At 36.4% G+C, this 20,137-nt stretch overlaps 1 protein-coding gene across 1 annotated transcript in view; it reads left to right on the plus strand.

Annotated features, from left to right (window-relative positions):
- Window positions 1-14,850, plus strand: part of TBC1D19 (TBC1 domain family member 19) — a 152,272-nt gene extending 137,422 nt beyond the window's left edge. Inside the window, exons 18-21 of the mRNA XM_024745549.1 lie at window positions 980-1,071; window positions 8,125-8,240; window positions 13,560-13,630; window positions 14,644-14,850. Coding sequence (XP_024601317.1) covers window positions 980-1,071; window positions 8,125-8,240; window positions 13,560-13,630; window positions 14,644-14,718 — 354 coding nt within the window. The 3' untranslated portion in view covers window positions 14,719-14,850. The remainder of the gene's footprint in view (window positions 1-979; window positions 1,072-8,124; window positions 8,241-13,559; window positions 13,631-14,643) is intronic.
- The last annotated feature ends 5,287 nt before the right edge of the window (window positions 14,851-20,137 follow it).

Genomic DNA, 20,137 nt, shown 5'->3' on the forward strand with positions numbered 1-20,137 from the left:
ACTCATCCTTAGCCTCAGATTTCTTACTCACATATTCTGTACCATTTTACGCTTCAGAGTTTCAAAAAACTGTTTTTAACTGGCTGCCCAGTAGATACCCATGATGTTTTCCCTGTGCAGACCACTGAAGCTTGCCACTGAGCAACTCTGGATATGCCTTCTCTATATCCGTGCTGACCCTAAGGTGTCCTTATTTAGCTGATTGATTGGGACAGCCCTGCCTCTGCCCTTTCTTTATTCAGTGAAATAAAGACTTAACAGGCAGTCATCTCCTTTTCTGGCTTGCAGCCAGACTTAACTATTTGGAACCATGACAGCCTTATTTCTTTAGAAATTCAAAAAGAGGATTAAAACTTCCTTACAAAGATCAACGCTGAGGAATGCTGAGCTGCAAGAAAGACTTTATTCAGAGTTGTCAAGCAATAAATGCACTTGAAAAACCATCTACTTTGTACTCTACAGATAATGCCCTTTTAAAAAAGTGGATTTCAGCTTTTTAAAAAGTTATCCTTATACTAAGTAATCAAACATTCTTGTTTGATAACTTCCTGATGCAAATTTCAAACAGTCTTTCTCTGGGGATGGATTTCAATGAAAGAGTTAAAAAAGCAGGAAATATTTTCCCTGATGGGTGAGACAGCTGGAAGGGAAGGGACATATGGAGGAGAAAGTGAAAGGTGTGGCTATAACACCAGAGAAATACCTGGAAACTGGAATGCATCCAGAAAAAACTAATTTTGCTGGGCCTACGTGATACTATATGACTTACAGAGAAACAGGTTTTTCTATAAAATGACGTTTTCCTTGAATTCCTAACATTACTACATGCCAGGTTACGTGGGGAGCCTATCGTTGTTAAAAAGGAAAAAATATTTATATTGATAATCTTTTTCTCATTTCCATTTGAATAATTTAATGACAGAGTTCATTTTTAAATACTAAATTATGCATTTCTCTTGTGATTTATTATTGTATCCAGGGTATCGTGTCACTCTGTCTGCTGTTTGAAACTCTTCTTCAAACTTATCTCCCCCAACTCTTTTATCATCTACGAGAAATTGGGGCTCAACCGTGAGTATTTTTCTCTCCTAATTGAAGAATAAATTGATATCAGAAGGCTCTTTTTCATCATCAAAGATACAGTAATTTTTCAGAGACATTAAACTAACAGTCTCCCCAACAAAACAATAATTATCAAGTAGTAAATTATAACTCGACATTGTGCCAGAAATTCTTGGGAGACTTACCAAAATCCTAATAAATTCTTATTTGCTTGGATTTTTGTGCTTGGTACAAGAATCACTAAAAGAACTAATTTCTATTCATAATGAAATGTGTTGGCCAAACTGAGGCAAAAATTTGTGGAAACAAATACTACCTGAGAAATGTGATAATACTAAAATTAAGTCAATGTAGGCCAAATTTATCAGAAAACGACTTACGAAAGACAGAAAAGTTAAAGTTTGCTGGCTTTCATTAAAGGAATCTAGATCGATTATTTACCAGTGGTTGTACACTGTGATTTTTTTCTTCCAAAAGCTTGAATTTTTGTTCATTTATCTCAATATGAGTTATCAGTGAATATGTAGGGTACCTGTGGACCTCATTATTATTGGTTCTCTTTTCTCTTTTTTAATTAACAGTGTCTTAAGGCAACAGAAATTTCCAAATGATTTATCAGTGTTTTGTTACTGTCTTCCTTTCTGTGTAACCATTTTCTCCTATATAAGGGCATATTTGAAAGGAACACTAACTCTTTGAGACCACGAAAGTAGTTAATGGGAAATAGAATCCATAGCCGATGGATGAGTGGGTGGGTGGGTTTAAGAGACAGACCCAGATTCAAATTCTATCTCTACTAAACTATAAAATCCTGATAAAATTATTTAATTTACCTAAGCCTCAATTTCTTTCATTAAGTCAAGATAATTTAATTTATTCATCTTTAAAATCAAGGGAATTCCTACCTCATGGAGTTGTTTAAAGATTGAATATGTATATGTTTATATATTGATATATATATATGTATATATACATATATATCTCCATATATATATACATATATATCTCCATTCTAAAATCACCATCGAATTTCAGACATTTTAGATCTTAGAAATGCCATTTATAAAACAACACCTCATATCATCCGTTGATAACACCTAGGTGGCACTCTTTCTTTTGTAGACATTAAAAAACAGGATTTAAAAAAAAAAACAAAACAGGATTTTATTAATAATTAATATTATAAAACAAGAATATGGCAGAAATATTTTATATTACATACAAGTCATTTTTTCTTGTGGTAAACTGACCTTTATTTTACTACTGTGAAATGAATATTTGAATATAACTATGCTTTTCCTTACTAGAGTGAAGACATTTAGTTTATTGCTAGAAGCTAAAATCCTGATTTTTTTCTAGTCTATTTATACACTTTAATCATTAAAAGGAACAGATTTATTTCAGTGAATTATGATGAACATTAAAATTCTGATGCAAGAGAAAATATAAAAATTTAATTATCAGGCTAGAAATCAATTATTAAAAGGCTTTCATGAATTAAAACTAATGCTATTGGAAGGTTTTTAATTTAGAATTTAATTTTTTTACTAGATATAGGACTCTTCAGGATATCTCCTTCTTCTTGAGTACTTAGTGCATTTTATCTGTTATCATATTTATGGACATAAATTATTCATAATATTCCATAATAATTCTTAATTAGCCTTTCAATATCTATAGAATCAGAGTGACATTACCACTCTCATTCCTGAGATTGATATTTGTATCTTGTTTCTCTTCCTTGATTATTCTGGCCAGAGGTTTATTAATTTTATTCTTCTTTGAAAGAATCAGTTTTTGGTTTCATTGATTTTGTTTTTCTATTTTCAGTTTCATTGAGTTATGCTCTTTTTTTTTTTTTTTTTTTTTTTTTTACCCTATGCTCTTTTATTTGTTATCCTTCTGTATACTTGCTTTAGTTTTGTTTTCGTCTTGTCTTTCTACTTGTTTAAGGTGAAATTTAGATAATTAATTTGAGACATTTCTTCTTTTCTAATGTAAGCAATAATGTTATAAATTGCCCTCAAAGCACTGCTTTACCTCCACTCAACAAATTTTGATGTGTTATGTTTTCACTTTCATTCAATTCAAAATGTTTCTTAATTTCTCTTGTGACTTCCTCTTTGACCATAGTTTATATAATACTGCATGTTTAATTTCTAAATATTGGGAAAGATATTATGTCTTTCCGTTATTGATTTCTATTGTAATTCTGTTACAGTTAGACAATGTGCTTCATAAGATTTTAGTTCTTTTAAATGTGTCGCAGTTTGTTTTATGACCCAGAATATGATCTATCTTGATGAATCTTCCATGTACACTTGAAAAGAATTTGTATGCTGCTAGTGTTGAGCAGAATGTTCTGTAAGTGGTAATCAAGTCAAGCTTGTTGATAATGTTCAAGACTTCTATACACTTGTTAATTTTCTGTCTACTTTTTCTATTGATTATTGAGAAAGAAATGTTAGAGTCTCCAATTATAATTGTGAATTTGTCTTTTTATTTCTGCATTGCTATATATATTTTTACTTCATGTATTTGACTCTGTTTTTAGGAGAATTGATCTTTTTATCATTATGTAATGTCTTTTCCTAGCAATAAATCTACTATGTCTGATATAGCCATTCCAGCTTTCTTTTTATTACAATTTGTACAGTGTATTCTTTTCTGTCTCTTTACTTTTAACGTATTGATTATCAATGTCTTTACTTTTCAGATGGCTTTCTTGTCAGAAGTATACTTGGGTCATTCAGTGTGGCAGTTTGTCTTTTAATTGGTGTGTTTATTCCATTTACATTTAATGTAATTGATATTATGGGATTAAAATAATATCAGTTGATATTATTTACTATCTTGATAGACATTTTTTTGTTTGTCCCATGTGCTCTTTATTCTTTTTGTCCTCTTTTCCTGCCTACTTTTTTTTTTTTTTTAATATTTATTTATTTATTTATGGCCACATCGGGTCTTAGTTGTAGCACACGGGATCTTTCATTGCAGCATGCAGGCTTCTCTCTAGTTGTGGTGCAGGGATTTAGTTGCCCCACAGCATGTGGGATCTTAGTTCCCTGTCCAGGGATCAAACCCATGTCCCCTGCATTGAAAGGCGGATTCTCAACTACTGGACCACCAAGGAAGTCCCTCCTGCCTACTTTTGTTTGTTTGTTTGTTTTTAATTTATTTATTTTCTTTATTTTTGGCTGCATTGGGTCTTAGTTGCAGCACACAGGATCTTCGTCAAGGCATACAGGATCTTTCGTTGCAGCATGCGGGCTTCTCTCTAGTCATGGCATGCAGGTTTTCTCTTCTCTAGTTGTGGCACACAGGCTCCAGGGCAGTTGGGCTCTGTAGTTGTGGCATGCAGGTTCCAGAGCGTGTGGGCTCTGTAGTTTGTGGCACGCAGGCTCTAGTTGAGGCGCATGAGCTCAGTAGTTGTAGCACGTGGACTTAGTTGCCCCACAGCATGTGGGATATTCGTTCCTTGACCAGGGATCGAACCTGTGTCCCCTGCATTGTAAGGTGGATTCTTTACCACTGGACCACCAGGGAAGTTCCCCTCCTGCCTACTTCTGAGTTGAATAATTTTTTACTCCATTTTATCTCCAGTGGATTATTATTTATACCTTTCTAAAAATATATTTTGATAAGTGTCTGTCTTAGTTCAGTCTGCTATAACAAATTACCGTAAACTGTATGGCTTATAAACAACAGAAATTTATTTCTCACAGTTTTGGAGACTGGAAGTCTAAGATCAGGTTGCTAGCATGGTTGAGCTCCAGAGGACCTTCTAAGTTGCAGACTGCTTCTCATTGTATCCTCACATGATGGAGAGCAGAGAAGAAAAAGAAGCTCTCACATGACTCTTATGAAGGCACTAATCCCAAACATGAGGACCTACCTTCATAACTTTATCTAATGCTAATTAACTTCCAAAGGCCACACACCTCTTTCCTAATACCATCACACTGGGGGGTAATTTCAATATATGAATTTGGGGGTGGGAGTGGGGACACAAGCATTCAGTCTATAACAGTGCCCTAGGATTTACAATATACATCTTTAATTTATCCCTTCTACTTTCAAATAAACTCCAGGCCTGGAGGGTTCCATGGGCAAATTCTACAAAACACGTCAGGAAGAAATAATATCAATTACTGTTTTTCTGTGGCTGCTGTCAAGATCTTTGTCTTTAGCAGTTTGATTATGATGTATCTGGACATGGATTTCTTGGGTTTATCCTGTTTAGGGTTATTGTTTTTCTGTGGCTGCTGTCAAGATCTTTGTCTTTAGATCTTAGCAGTTTGATTATGATGTATCTGGACATGGATTTCTTGGGTTTATCCTGTTTAGGGTTTGCTTAGCATCTTGAATTTGAGGCTTATTTCTGTTGCCAAAGTTAGGAAGTTTTCAACCATTATTTCTTCAAATATTTTTTTCTGCACCACACTCATTATCCTTTTCTTCTGGGACACAAATATTAAAACTTTTAGTCTTATCTCACAGCTTCCTGAAGCTCTGTTCATTTTGTTTTCAATCCTTTTTACTCTGTAGTTCAGATTGGACACTTCTATTGATTTATATTTAAATTCACTGGCTCTCTCAATGGTTATTTCCATTTTGCTATTGGATCCATCCAGTGAGGGTTGTTTTGTTGTTGTTATTGTTTTTGTTGTTTTTATCAGTTCTAAAATTTCCATTTGGTTCTTAACAAAACTCAGAATTGTGCATTAGTAAGGGCAGATTCTACTATACATCAGTTATACCTCAATAAACTGTATTTCTAAGAAATTGAATCTGTGCTGTATACTAGGGAGCAGAAGGCATGATGTGTGGTGCTGTTGTTCTAATAAGACACTGAGAGATCCAGTAAAATGAAACTAGTTGAAGTTAATAATTGAGGCTTAAAAGTTAGTAAATTATTTAAATTTAAAATAATTGGTGGCTAAAAGTTTCTTTGGCATCTATAAACAGATATTCTAAAACCAACCAAAAATCTTGATTTATCAATACTACTGCCTACATGTACTTTGTTATATTAGAACAATAGTTATCTAGTATTGAGGAATTTCTGAAACGTGGGGGTCCTTTTTCAGGCTCAAGAAAAGTTAATGTGACACCAACAAAGGCAATCTCTCAATCCCATTTTCTCTTTTAAGAAAAAGTACAGATATTGATCTATATAACAATTTTAACAAAGAATTTGGCTAGAACCTCTCAGGGGCAGTCAAGTGATGTTTAATTGCCAATAGATAGTACAGAAATTGAGAGACTATTTAATCTCTTCAGGCACCAAAGCCAAAGAGTTTGTTTCCTGATTCTAGAGATAAATTGTTATTGTAACATAACCTATTTATGAAACAGTAGGATCTCATACTTCTTAGGACTTTTTTTTTTTTTTGCAAAATAGAATTTAATTGAATTTTCTGGTTGATTTTTCAGAGTTCTGATGACCTCCTCTATAAAGCTAAGGGTTTCAAATCAGAGGTTTATTTCTAAGGTCCCTTATAGCTTTTCCTTTTTTTAAGATTTAATTTTATTTTTTATTTTTAGCTGCGTTGGGTCTTTGTTGCTGCGCGCAGGCTTTCTCTAGTTGCAGTGAGCAGGAGCTACTCTTCATTGCGGTGCGCGGGCTTCTCCTTGCGGTGGCTTCTCTTGTTGCAGAGCACGGGCTCTAGGTGCATGGGCTCAATAGTTGTGGCTCGCGGGCTCTAAAGTGCAGGCTCAGTGGTTTGAGGCATGGGCTTAGCTGCTCCGTGGCATGTGGGACCTTCCCAGACCAGGGATCGAATCTGTGTCCCTGCATTGGCAGGCGGATTCTTATGCACTGTGCCACCAGGGAAGTCCCCCTATAGCTTTAAAACTAGTTTTCTCTGTCTTTTTTCATCCTTTGTAGCCATTTGAGTGAAATGTAGGAATATAATCTATTGAATTGGGAAAATATGCAGCTATCAAGCTCTTTCAAGTATCTTGAATGAAAATTCAAATGTTCTAGGCTTGCCTGGAACTGTTAAGACTATAAGATCACCTCATTGATAGCTAATTAGTACACACCCTGAAAAACAGAATGTAGAAGTGAGTTTTCTAAAGAATGAACTATAACATAAAGTAGGACCCAGGAATATAATTCTTTCTCTTAATGCTTTTTTTTTTTTTTTTGCTGTATGCGGGCCTCTCACTGTTGTGGCCTCTCCTGTTGTGGAGCACAGGGTCCAGACACACAGGCTCAGCGGCCATGGCTCACGGGCCCAGCCGCTCCATGGCATGTGGGATCTTCCCGGACTGGAGCATGAACCCATGTCCCCTGCATTGGCAGGTGGACTCTCAACCACTGCGCCACCAGGGAAGCCCTCTTAATGCTTTTGAGACCACTAATTTGAGGACTCATGGTTTCTCACCATTGCACTTTTTACAGCTTTTAATAGAGTATTTGAGTTTTTTAAAATTTATTTTATTGAAGTATAGTTGATTTACAATGTTGTGTTAATCACAGCAGTGTTTCAGTTATACGTATACATACATTGTTTTTCATATTCTTTCCATTATGGTTTATCGCAGGATATTGAATATAGTTCCTTGTAGGAACAGTAGGACCTACAGCAGTAGGACCTTGTTGTTTATCCATTCAATACCATAATAGTTTGCATCTGCTAATCCCAAACTCCCCATCTATCTCTCCCCCCTCCCCCTTGGCAACCACAAGTCTGTTTTCTATGTCTGTGAGCCTGTTTCTGTTTCATACATAAGTTCATTTGTGTCATATTTTAGATTCCACATATAAGTGATTTCATGTGGTATTTGTCTTTCTCTTTCTGACTTCCTTCACTTGGTATGATAATCACTAGGTCCATCCATGTTGCTGCAAATGGCATTATTTCATTCTTTTTTATGGCTGAGTAGTATTCCATTGTATATATGTAGAGTGCTTGAGTTTTAAATGCCCATGTGATTTTTCAGACCCACAAAGGAGTTACCTAATAATGGAACTGGTTGAGTTCTTCTGATACTGCTTTTTGACAAGAAAAAATTCCACTGGTAAAATTTCTTTCTTTTCTTTGCTTACAGACTTCGCATATCATTTAAATGGATGGTTCGAGCTTTTTCTGGATACTTAGCTACAGATCAACTCTTGCTTTTGTGGGATAGAATCCTAGGGTACAACTCTCTGGAAATTCTTGCTGGTAAGAGTAAGTGCTTGTTTGTAAAACACATGCTCTTTTTATAGTAAAGCCCCTTTCCTTTCTGACATTCACCATCTGTAATTGGAATTTAATTCTACAGTTGTCTGTCATTTCTAATTCATGAACATTTAGTAGATGTATCTGCCTTAGAAGACAAGCACTGAGATTCTGCAATCTAAATACGTCTGCATAACTGCCCATCACGTCTATTCCTAGTCTTTTTTCGTCGCTTCTAGGAATGTCCAGCTCCCCTCCCCTGCTTTTAATCCAGCCAGGGCTTACAGTCTCAGCACCTGTGAGGTTTGCACAGCAGAGTGTAGGTATACTTCTGTTCTTTTCCTGACTCCTGTGACTACCTTAGTGTTCTGTTCTGTGCCCTTTCTCAACTACTACCTAAAATCCAAACTGAGACTGCTGAGCCTCCCTGCATAGTTGAAATCTCAGCTCTTCTGGACTAGTTTATACTGAACTCAAAACCTTTTCCTTGTTGCTAACAGTCTCTGACTCCTGCCCTGGTAACTGAGTTTCCCCTTTTACATACTCTCTTAAGCCAAAAAGAAATTCATCTTTTTTTCAGAAAGCCACAAATCTATCTTTTATTTAATAATTAAGTCCTTACAACAGATATACACAGAGGGCAACTGTGTGATAACACATAGGGCACAGATTTCTTATTATATTATTTTGCTTCTCTGTGTGTAAAATCGACTCAATTATTTTTATCATTGAAATTATCAGGGAATTCAAATAAGTATTACAGGGTTTTCACATGGAGAGCAGAGAATGCTGGTTCCAACCTTCTCCAGTTTTGTGACATTGAACAAATTATTTCATCTTTACCCAGTGATAGCATTGTAAAGACACCTCTCTGGGCCATTTGGAAATAATGCTTAATTGATGACCCTTTTCTTGCAGAAGATTCTCTAGGTACCATATTAACATATTTTTGAATGCTGAAAGTTCAAGTAATTAGGTGGCATTTTGAAAAGGAAAATTGAGGTAATAATAAAGTACCATGAAGATAAATGTTGCCCCTGGTATAATGAGAGATATCATTTACTGGGGTTTTTAACAACTCCCAGTATCCTTCTATCTCAGTTGTTTTTAAAGCCCGTCCAAATATGAGTTAGGAAAAACTGGTCTGCCATCACCTCTTTTGGCTGAATGGTAGTGATACATACGATCTAGAGACAAAAGGGAATCCTAGAGGTCATCAGGTATAACTTCTTCTAAATATTTCTAACAGGCAGTCCTTATCCTGTTTCTGAATATTCAGTGTTGGATAATCCCTGTCATACCAAGTAGCCCATTTCATTTCTGGAAAATATAACTTTTTTTTTTTTTTTGGCCACGTTGCATGGCGTGTGGGATCTTAGTTCCCCCACCACGGATCAAACCCCTGCAGTGGAAGCATGGGGTCTTAACCACTAGACCGCCAGGCAAGTCCCTGGATAATATAACTTGTTAGAATGTACTACTGTTAAACCAGGATCATCATCATGTTTTTTCTACTCTCTCACCCCCTCCTTTCCTCAAAGTCTTCTATTTTCCAGGCTAAGTGGTATTGATTTTTGCTACCATTTCTCAGGTAACAGGATTTTAGATTTTCTACCAAATAACTCTTCTGGGTAGGGCATAAATTTTGAAGAGTATTGTATGTAGCTTTTTGTATCATTTCAGAAAACATTAGAGCATGTTAAAGAAATGGGCTCAGTATTAGAAAGTACTTTCTAATAATTAGGACTTTCCAAAAGTAGCATGGGCTTTTTAACTGTCATCTGAAGGGTTAAGAGGTTTTCTATCATGAAAGAAATGTTGAATTGGAAGACCTTCAAAGCGTCTTCCAATGTAAAGTCTCCCATTCTGTGACATCACCCCTCAGCAAACTGAAGTGAAAGAGAAATGAATGTTGAATGCTGCATTTGCTCTAAGCCACGTACTTTGCTGTAAGCTTAATACAGTAATTAAAAAGTTATTGATGTATAGGTAGAAATGCAGTTCACACTGCATTCACTTTCTCTGAGTGTTTTTAAAAAATCAACAGAGGGGCTTCCCTGGTAGCACAGTGGTTAAGAATCCACCTGCCAGTGCAGGGCACACAGGTTTGATACCTGGTCCAGGAAGATCCCACATGCCGTGGAGCAACTAAGCGCCACAACTACTGAGCCCCTGCGCCTAGAGCCCACATGCTCTGCAACAAGAGAAGCCACTGCAGTGAGAAGCCTGCACATCGAAACAATGACCCAACACAGCCAAAAGTAAAAATAAACAAATAAATAAATTTATTTTAAAAAAAGAAATCAACAGAGAAGAATTGTAGAACATCTAGAAATGGAATTAGACTAATGGGAATTCCTACCATGGAATTCAGATAAAGAGCCATAGGGTAGGTAATTGCATGTAGATGTGTATATAAGTCAGTTTTGATTATTTTATACATTTTTGAGGCTGAATATTTTGTGACCACCTTTTTTGCTCAAGTGAGCTTATGTAGTCTTTCGAAATATTTTAGTAAATATTACTGGTTTCAATTGTGAACTAATTAGGGCCTTTTGAAGAACAGTTTAAAGCATAGGTGTCTTAATGTTCATGATAGAGTTGCTTAAAATTAATGAGAACAGTTTAAAAGACCAAAAGTAAATATTTGAGTTTCTGTATTTCATATGAAGCATGACTTCAGTTGAAAATATCCCAGGACTCCCCTGGTGGCGCAGTGGTTAAGAATCCGCCTGCCAATGCAGGGGACACGGGTTCGAACCCTGGTCTGGGAAGATCCCATGTGCCGCGGAGCAACTAAGCCCATGGGCCACAACTACTGAGCCTGTGCTCTAGAGCCCACGAGCCGCAACTACTGAAGCCCGCGTGCCTAGAGCCCGTGCTCCGCAACAAGAGAAGCCACCACAATGAGAAGCCTGCGCACTGCAACAAAGAGTAGCCCCAGCTCGCTGCGACTAGAGAAAGCCCACACTCAGCAATGAAGACCCAACACAGCCAAAAAAAAAAAAAAGTGTTTTTAATTAAAAAAGAAAATGTCCCAAAGCATAGACCTGTTTTCCTTGGCAAATAAACCTGCTGTGAGGAAGTACTGGGCAAAGCAATCATGAAGCAGACGGAAAGGAACTTCTGTGATGTGACACCAAGATAAATAAAGGTTGTGAGCACATAAGCATTTTGGATGCTGAAGTCAATTAGTAACTACTCTTTTATTCCCCCTCTTATCTACCTTTGGAAAAACTATATATTTCCCACCATGTAAAACTCTTTCCTGCTACAGCGGAAAATTTGACCATCCTGTCAAGCTTTCACCAACTCCGTTAAATTATACTCAGAAAAGGAAATAGTGACCACAACCCTTAGCTCCTAAAATGTCTCCATTTTCAAATATGATTCCAGATATTAGAAAACTATAAAGAAGTTGTTGGTCCACAGAAATGGTTTTCTTTGATATTCTTGTAAAAATGGAAGCTGAGGGACTTTAGGTACTTAAGTTTTCTCCATTTCAATTAAAGGGTAAATTCTTTGCCCCAGGTCTCTTATATCCCTTGTTACATATTAAATAATCCCAGCTGATGACTTTTTAAATTTTGTTTTACCACTACCATGTATTTTTCTCCCAGAATTTTCCTAACTAGTTCTAATGCTTTTTTTGACAAACTGTCCAAAATCTGTTGTCCCCTCGAAAAATGCCTGTGCTTCCCGGTCACTCGGCCTCTATCTGGGGAAATTAAGAGACCTGGATCCTGACTTCTACTCCATAGGCATGACCCCTATCAGGTGGTCCAGAGCCCAGGACCACCATGCATCATCCTTCAGGCCATCTCTGGAAAACCATTCTTTTTTTTTTTTTTTTAATTGAAGTATAGTTATTTACAATGTTGGGTTAATTTCTTCTGTACAGCAAAGTGACTCAGTTATACATGTATATACAGTCTTTTTTATATTCTTTTCCATTATGGTTTATCCCAGGGGAAAACTATTCTGAGAGAAGACAAAAGAGAAGGTGATTCTTAGGAAAGCACACAGATTTCTATATCAGGGATGAGTCATTACTGCTTACCTTCAATTTCAAAAATGTCATCACATAGTGGTTAAATGCTTGAGCTCTAGGGCCAGAGTTGAGTAGTCACTACTATTTTCTACCTGTGTGACTCTGAATATGTCATCCAAACTCACAGTGCCTCAGTTTCTACATTAGTAAAATGGGGCTAACAATAGTACTTAACTCATTTTTGGTATTAGAATTAGCTGCTATTATCATTATTATTACTTCCATAGTAAAAATGTATTTTAAAAAACATTTGCATTATCTATGCAATATACTTAGGAACGAGTCTTCCAAATAATTTTAAAGATTCCTTACCATTCATTTCCTAAACTTTAAGGGCATGTTGGGTTAGGGAATGTACTACCACTACTGGTGATGAAAAAGATGGGGAGAAGTCAAGAGTCACCTGCAGGCAGTACCGTCTCCTTATCAGAGTTGCCTGAACCTATTACATGGTCCTTCCATTGTTCATGATGACGCATCACTTTCACAAAGTTTTATGGTAGATTATATAATAAGACATAATGCATGTAGTATTACTCTCTTTTCATATGCAGATGATTAATGGGAACAAAAATCCAAATGTTTTCTACTCAGTATATATTATTGACCTTCAAGATGTTCTATAATGGTTTGCTTTATTTTCTTTTCAAAGTTTCAACTTCATTTTCTGTGGCCAACATTAATGTAAATGTCAGGATCAATCCCACAGTAGCCCGCCCCACAGACGTATCCATTTATGACACTCTAAGAAAGTCAATGATGAGCATAAAAATATAAATATAACAAAATAGTATAAAAATATTTTTAAGGAAAGACTTTATTGCCACATTTTTATCAGGATACCTCCTTGATACATATGAAACATCATCTGATATATTTAAAAATTCAGTCTGCATATAACTTCTCAGAAGCCTCTCCATTGCATCAGTAAGAAACACCTGCATCAAAATAAATCTTTATTTATAAGATAGTCATTAGCTCTTCATGCCATTTAAAAATTGTTACAATTGAAGTTATAAGTATGAAACAATTTATAAAATGGCTTTTTTAAAACCACTAAAATTTCCCTTTTTCCCAAAACTGCACCATCAAGCCACTGTTCTCCAGAGGAGACAATTTCCATTCATCACAAGGCCTTAACTCAGAATGCAGGATGCAGTTGTGAAGCACTAATTCTGAGCCCTCATCGTGGGTTGTGGGCGTAGCAGTAAAATTGTCTGGCTGATGAGTAGACCAGACCAGCAGTTGAAATAGTGTGCATTCTTTTCCAGTCCTGGCAGCTGCTGTGTTTGCTTTCCGAGCAGTGAACCTGATGGAGGTGACATCACTGGCTGCAGCTGAAGTAAGGATAAGTTTCACTCAGATGGGATGGAAATAGTTCCTGAGAGATTGCCAGGCTCGGGCACTTCAGTATCAGATGCATAGGACACACATTACTCGCAGACGAATTTTTTAACTTAGGTAAAACCCATAAGTTTTGAGCTAAGTAATATTAAGTATTCAGAATTCCTTAATTACTTGAAAACAATATTCCTGTGAAGGAGTCATAAACAAGATTATTATGGGAAACCACTATAAGCATTACAGGAAACAAGATACCTAGTAGTTTTAATAGAAGCTATTGGGACTTATGTTGCATTTTCTTATAATTGTTCACATCCATGTGTTATGCTCATAGAACAAAGACAAACTAGTTGAAAGAATTAAAGAGCATGTGTTTGGATGATATAGTAAAGATACATGGGCTTTTTGTTTATTTTTAGTTGTGGGTTAATTATTTAAAGCTCGTTTCTTTTCAGTAGTATATCTTACGCCTGAAGCATGGTTCAATTAAATAGTGGCTTACAATATTACTCTATTTGTTATCTCTCATAGAAATGTAAATTTTATCCTTAAAATAGCTGCCTACATTCTTTATTTAAAGGGAAGAGGATGTTTATGCATCTTGCAACTGAGTAAACATTAGTTCCATCTTAAAGTGATTTCCTAAAGTCAGTTACTCCTTAGTATAAGGGGACTAGGATTCATAATGTACGTTTATTTATAGAAGCAAGTTGAAATGTTAGACCTCTTATAAACTCATGCTACCTTGTATATTTGAAGAAGGCTCAAGACTAAAGTCCAGATTATTTTCTACTGCACATTTGAGTATTTTACACATGTTCTAACATTAAGATGTTCAGAAAAGAGAAAGAAGGTTGTAGCGTCAGTACAGAGATTTGGGACCAATCTGAAGAACTTAGAGTGTGTTGATATCAGAATTACATTGTAAAGGTGTTTCTGCGTTCATTTCATAGGCTTCACTTTGCTGATCAGAATGCCGATATTAATCATTCCTTTTGTTTTTTGTTTCAGGCAGTTCTTGCTGACCTTTCTACTTTAAAAGTTATGCCTCTTCTTCAAATTTTTCTGTTTGCTACTGTCACCTGATCTTCTTCAAGGTCACTGACAACACCTCTAGTTTTTCATTAGAAAGTAATCATGAACTATGCAAACTCTGCATAAAACCAAAATTAAACTTTGCATATAAGCCAATAAAGATCATGTTCCTCCTCAGTTAAACCTAAGTAGTTCTTCACTTTTTGAAACAATAACTCTGCACACCACGTATTGCACTGCATGCTGCTGATTTTCAAGAGAGAAGCAGTAGATATAACTTCTGCTAAACTGAGCATACATAGCATAGATAACCCTGGCTTGTAAAAGGCATGTAACAATATATGCAATAAGAACTAAAGATACTGTAATAAACTTGAATAGGTAATGTAGCCTCTGGGACAGTTCTCTTATGTCAGCTTGTAAATTTATCTCTAGATAATGAATCATTTTGTCTTATAAATTGCATTTCACTCAAAGCCAGGGGTGGGGTAGGATGTGGGAAGACTTGAAAAAGATAATGCTTTTAAGTGGGAATTCAAATGTACTTTGGTGTTTTTAACAACTTTTCTCTCATCAGAGATCTAGATCCCTCTCCATTTTATTTCTCTCTCTATTGGGGAAGGTCAAATACAGTTGTCTCCACCTGACAGTTTTATTCATCACTTTCTGAAAAAAGAAAATAGAATGATCCCTTTAAATTTCTCAACCTTCCATCTCTTAGTTAGAAGACTTGACACTGCTGAGACCTGTTGCCAGATTCCATTACTTTGGAAGTTTACAAAGAGGACACCCAAGGATTCAATGAAGGGAATGAAAAATCAAAACCATATGCACTTTTGTTTTTTGTTTTTTTTTTTGCGGTACGCAGGCCTCTCACTGTTGTGGCCTCTTCCATTGCGGAGCACAGGCTCCGGACGCGCAGGCCCAGCGGCCATGGCTCACGGACCCAGCTGCTCCCCGGGATGTGGGATCTTTCCGGACTGGGTCACAAACCCGTGTCCCCTGCATCGGCAGGCGGACTCTCAACCACTGCGCCACCAGGGAAACCCCATATGCACTTTTACTGAAGTTTGGTTTAATGAGATTTACTTCTAGGGCAGAGCAGCTTAGCGAGACCAGAAGTAGGTATTATACATTCATTCTAGAACTGAAGACATTATGCAAGGCATCAGTCTTATTTTGGTCCTTATTGTAAGTAGAGGGTTTTATTTTATATTACTTCTTAGAGACCTAACATTTCTATAATGCAGAATGATAGAATGTGGGGGAAAAAGAATGCCCAACTTCATTAGCATTTGTATGACTTTGATAATTTGAGACTTCTTCTATAAGAAAATGAATGGACCATGGCATAGCAGATCCTTTCATTTGGAACAGGTGGCCCTAGCCAGTCATTGTGAATCTGAACCCCAAAGCCAAACCTAGTAGGCTGCCACACATTTCGCTGCTGTCACAAACCCCTCTCAGCCATATGCTGCTCTTGGCGGCTTGTTAAAATACTGCACTGAGGGCAGTCAGGTTGCCTTGCCCACTCCATCTCTAACTACACTCACACTACTTCTCTTGACCTCCTCCCTCCAGCATTCTCCCACGCCATCTCCTACCAACCCCTGGCAGCCCCTCACATAGGCTCCGCCAGTGATCACAGTGATCTGAATGACCAGTGATAATTACATCATTATTCTACCTGTGGCATTCTTACTGGTGGTGAAATAGCCTAATAGACGAATGGCATTTGGCTTTTCTGGATTTCAGTTCACTCACTATGTATGTATGTAATATGTATGATCTTACATTGTGGAAGAGTTTATTGAACAATCTTTTAGATCAGAATGTTTTGGTAATGCAGCCTTCTGGCTAATTGAAATTTTCAGTATATCTTAAATGCATAGTACCCACTTACACTCTGCATGTACTCTCTCTGCCTATTTCATAGAGAAAATAGAGACCATTAGGCTTGAACTCCCTCAGGCTTCCACTTCACAACTTAGCTTTATTCTCCTATACTTATCTTCTTCCTTGTCTCAGGAAGTATCTAATCTGTTCTTGCAGCTCTCCAAATACAGGTTCGATCGTGTCACTTACACGCTTAAAAATTAAACGATACCACATTGCTTAAAGGATAAAGTCCAGGCTCTGTAGCAGAGTGGGGGAAATTCACCACAGCTTGATCTTTCCATTCCTGTCCTCTCACACTGACCTGTTATCCTGTTCATCATCCTCACCAAATTACGTGCTCATCCTCAACCAGCTATGGCCTTGTACTTTATCTCTGCCAGAAGGACCTCTGCTAAAAAACTCTCGTCTACTGTAAGATACCCTGGAGCCTATAAATTAGAATTAATTACACCCTTCTCTTTGTTCTCATAAAACTGCTCATTTACTAATATGGTGCTTAGAATATTGAGTGATAGTTTTTTGTATATGTAGAGTCTCACATCACTTTGTTCTGAAGTCAATTTTCATAGACTAGTCCAAGGAATGGAAGATGAAAGAAGAAATTTGTCCATGTGTGTTTGTACCCCCGGACTTGTTCTAAAAATTGTTGGAATCTGTTCAACAATTTTGTTTTTCTTAAAATATAATTCCTCCTAAGTATCTATAGTCTCCCTTCTTCTGCAAAGGCTCTAATTTTTATTTGGAGATCTACCCCTCCTCCATGCGCTTCAGATGAGGCTGACTCCCACCTCCAGGACCTCTGGGTCCTGGCCAAGCCATCATTATGTACCATCTCTCTGGCCACAAGGATTGCTTCAGGATCCGTGCAAAACCTAAGACTGCAAAACCTAAGACTGCAAAATCCAGCTTTCAGGGAAGCTGGATATGAACAAGAGAGGATATAGGGTCTGGAGCTACTGCAGCCTAGGAATGCAAAAAGCTAGAAGCTGCTCTGTTGACCTTGTTAATTCCCAGGTCACACTCCATCAGTCTACCCCTGGACTGTTTTGTTACATGAGCCAAAAGATTCTCTTTGCAATAGAAAGGATCCTAACTGAAGGTATAGTTATTTTACCTTTTAGGTGATCCTGTACAACATGGATATCATCTTTGGTACAGGACCCCTATCTACACACTGGTTAAACTAGCAGAATCTTTTAAAACTTTTTTTCAGTCAAGACACAAGGATGAAATCTGTGTTCCAGATGTACTAAGCAACCTGCAGTACCTTAAACACATGGTATGTCTCTCTCTCTCCTTTGGCCCTTTGCCCATACAGCACCCTCTGCTTGGAATGCCTTCTCTTCCCTCTCTACCTAACTCTTACTTGTACCTCAAAACCCAGCTCAGGTGTTGCATCATCAGGGAAGATCGCTTCTCTTATGAATTCTCCTCATACCCTAAATATACGTAAGCAGTATCCTAATGATATGTTAGCTGTCTTCCACTAGACAGATTCCTAAAGGGCAAAAATGGTTTCTTTTTCAGCTTTACTGGCATATTTCTTGCCCATAGTGAGCTTTAGTCAGTGCTTATTGAATGAACAAATGAAGTCATCTAATTCACTCATTTTACTGATGAGGAAAATTGCTCAGTTCGGAGTAATAACTCACTTGTTCAGTGTCACTCAGCTATTTTACCTACTAAGTTGATTTGTGGAGTTGCCTGTGGAAGTCCAAAAAGTTGGAATATTTTGAGAGAAAAAAATGTACATGCTTCAGCTCACTCAAGTTATTTCATTTAAGTCAACTTTATTAAGATATAATTTATGTACAATAAAATGTATTCATTTAAATTATACAGTTCTGTAAAGTTAGACAAATGTATAAACCCACATCACCACCACCACAGTCAAGGTGCAGAACATTTCCATCACCTGAAGCAATTCTCTTTATGCTCCTTCCCATTCGATCTTCCATATGCACATTCATTCCAAACAACCATTGATCTGCTCTGTCCCTAAATATTACATTGGTCTTTTCTGGAGTTTCATGTAAATGGAATCATACATATGTACTCTTTTGTGTCTGACTTCTTTTGTTCAGCATGATGTTCTGAGATTCATCCATGTTGTGTGATTAGTTTTCCATTCCTTTTTATGACTTAGTAGTATTTCATACAGTTTGTTTGCCCATCATTGTTAACGGCCATCCATGTTGTTCTCATGTTTTCGTGTATTATGGATACAGCTACTATAAACATATGTGTGCAGGCCTTCATGTAGAATATCTTCATTTCTTTAGGGTAAATACCTAGGAGTAGAATTGCTGAGTCATATGTAAGCATAAATTTAACTTTCTAAGAAACCTCCGAACTCTTTTCTGAAGTGGTTCTACCAGTTTACATTCCCACTAGCAATTTATAAGAGTTCCAGTTGCTCCAGATCCTCACCAACACTTGGTGTTATCATGTTAGTCGTTCTAATAGGTGGTTTTAATTTGCATTTCCCTAGTTACGTATGATGTTGAGCATCTTTTAGTGTCCATTTGCCATTTATATATATCCTTTTATGAAGTGTCTAAATCTTTTGCCCATTTTTAATCAGTTACCTGAAGTTGTAAGAATTCTTTATTCTGGTTACACTTCTGGTTTGTAAAATTTTCTCTCAGCCTCTGGCTTGTCTTTTAATTTTTAACTATCTTTCAAAGAGCAAAAGTTTTAATTTTGTTGAATCAGTTTATCCATTTTTTTATGGTTCATACTTTTTGCCTCTTATCTAATAAATCTTTTTATAACTCACGGTTACAAAATTTTTTTCCTATGTTTGTTTCTAGAAATTTTATAGTTTTAGCTCTTATATTTAGGCCTTTGATTCTTGTTTTTTTTTTTTAGTTAATTTTTGTGTATGGTGCCAATTAAGGGTTGAGAGTCACATTTGGCATATGGATGTACAATTGTTCCAGCGCCATTTGCTAAAAAACTATCCTTTTATGTCAGCACCTCTGTATAAAATCAATTGATCATATGTCTATGGGTTTATTTCTGGACTCTTTATTCTGCTCCATGGATTCATGTCTATACTTATTCCAATATCACACTGTCTTGATTTTTGTAGCTTTAGAGTAAATCTTGAAATCAAGTAGTATAAGTACTCTAATTTTGCTCACCTATGTCAAAACTATTTTGACTGTTTTAAGTTATTTGCATTTCTAAATAATTCTTATAATCAGCTTTTCCATTTGTACCAAAAAAAAAAAAGCTGCTACAATTTTTATTTTTATTGAGATAGCATTAAATCTATAAATAGGTTTGGGAACAATTGATATCTTAACAATATTGAATCTACCAATCCACGAACATGGACTATCTCTTTATTTTCTTTAGGTTTTGTTTAGTTTCACTCAGCAATATTTTGTAGTTCTCCATGTAGAGTTCTTGCACATATTTTGTTAAAATTATCCCTAATTATTTCACTTTTTATGCTATTGTAAATGGTATTTTTAATTTCAATTTCCAATGGTTTGTTAATATACAGAAATACAGTTGCTTATTTTATACTGACCTTGTATCCTGAGATCTTGCTAAACTTACT

The sequence above is a fragment of the Neophocaena asiaeorientalis genome, unplaced genomic scaffold (assembly GCF_003031525.2).
Source record: "Neophocaena asiaeorientalis asiaeorientalis breed wild unplaced genomic scaffold, Neophocaena_asiaeorientalis_V1.1 scaffold397, whole genome shotgun sequence".
NCBI classification, from domain to species: Eukaryota; Metazoa; Chordata; class Mammalia; order Artiodactyla; family Phocoenidae; genus Neophocaena; species Neophocaena asiaeorientalis.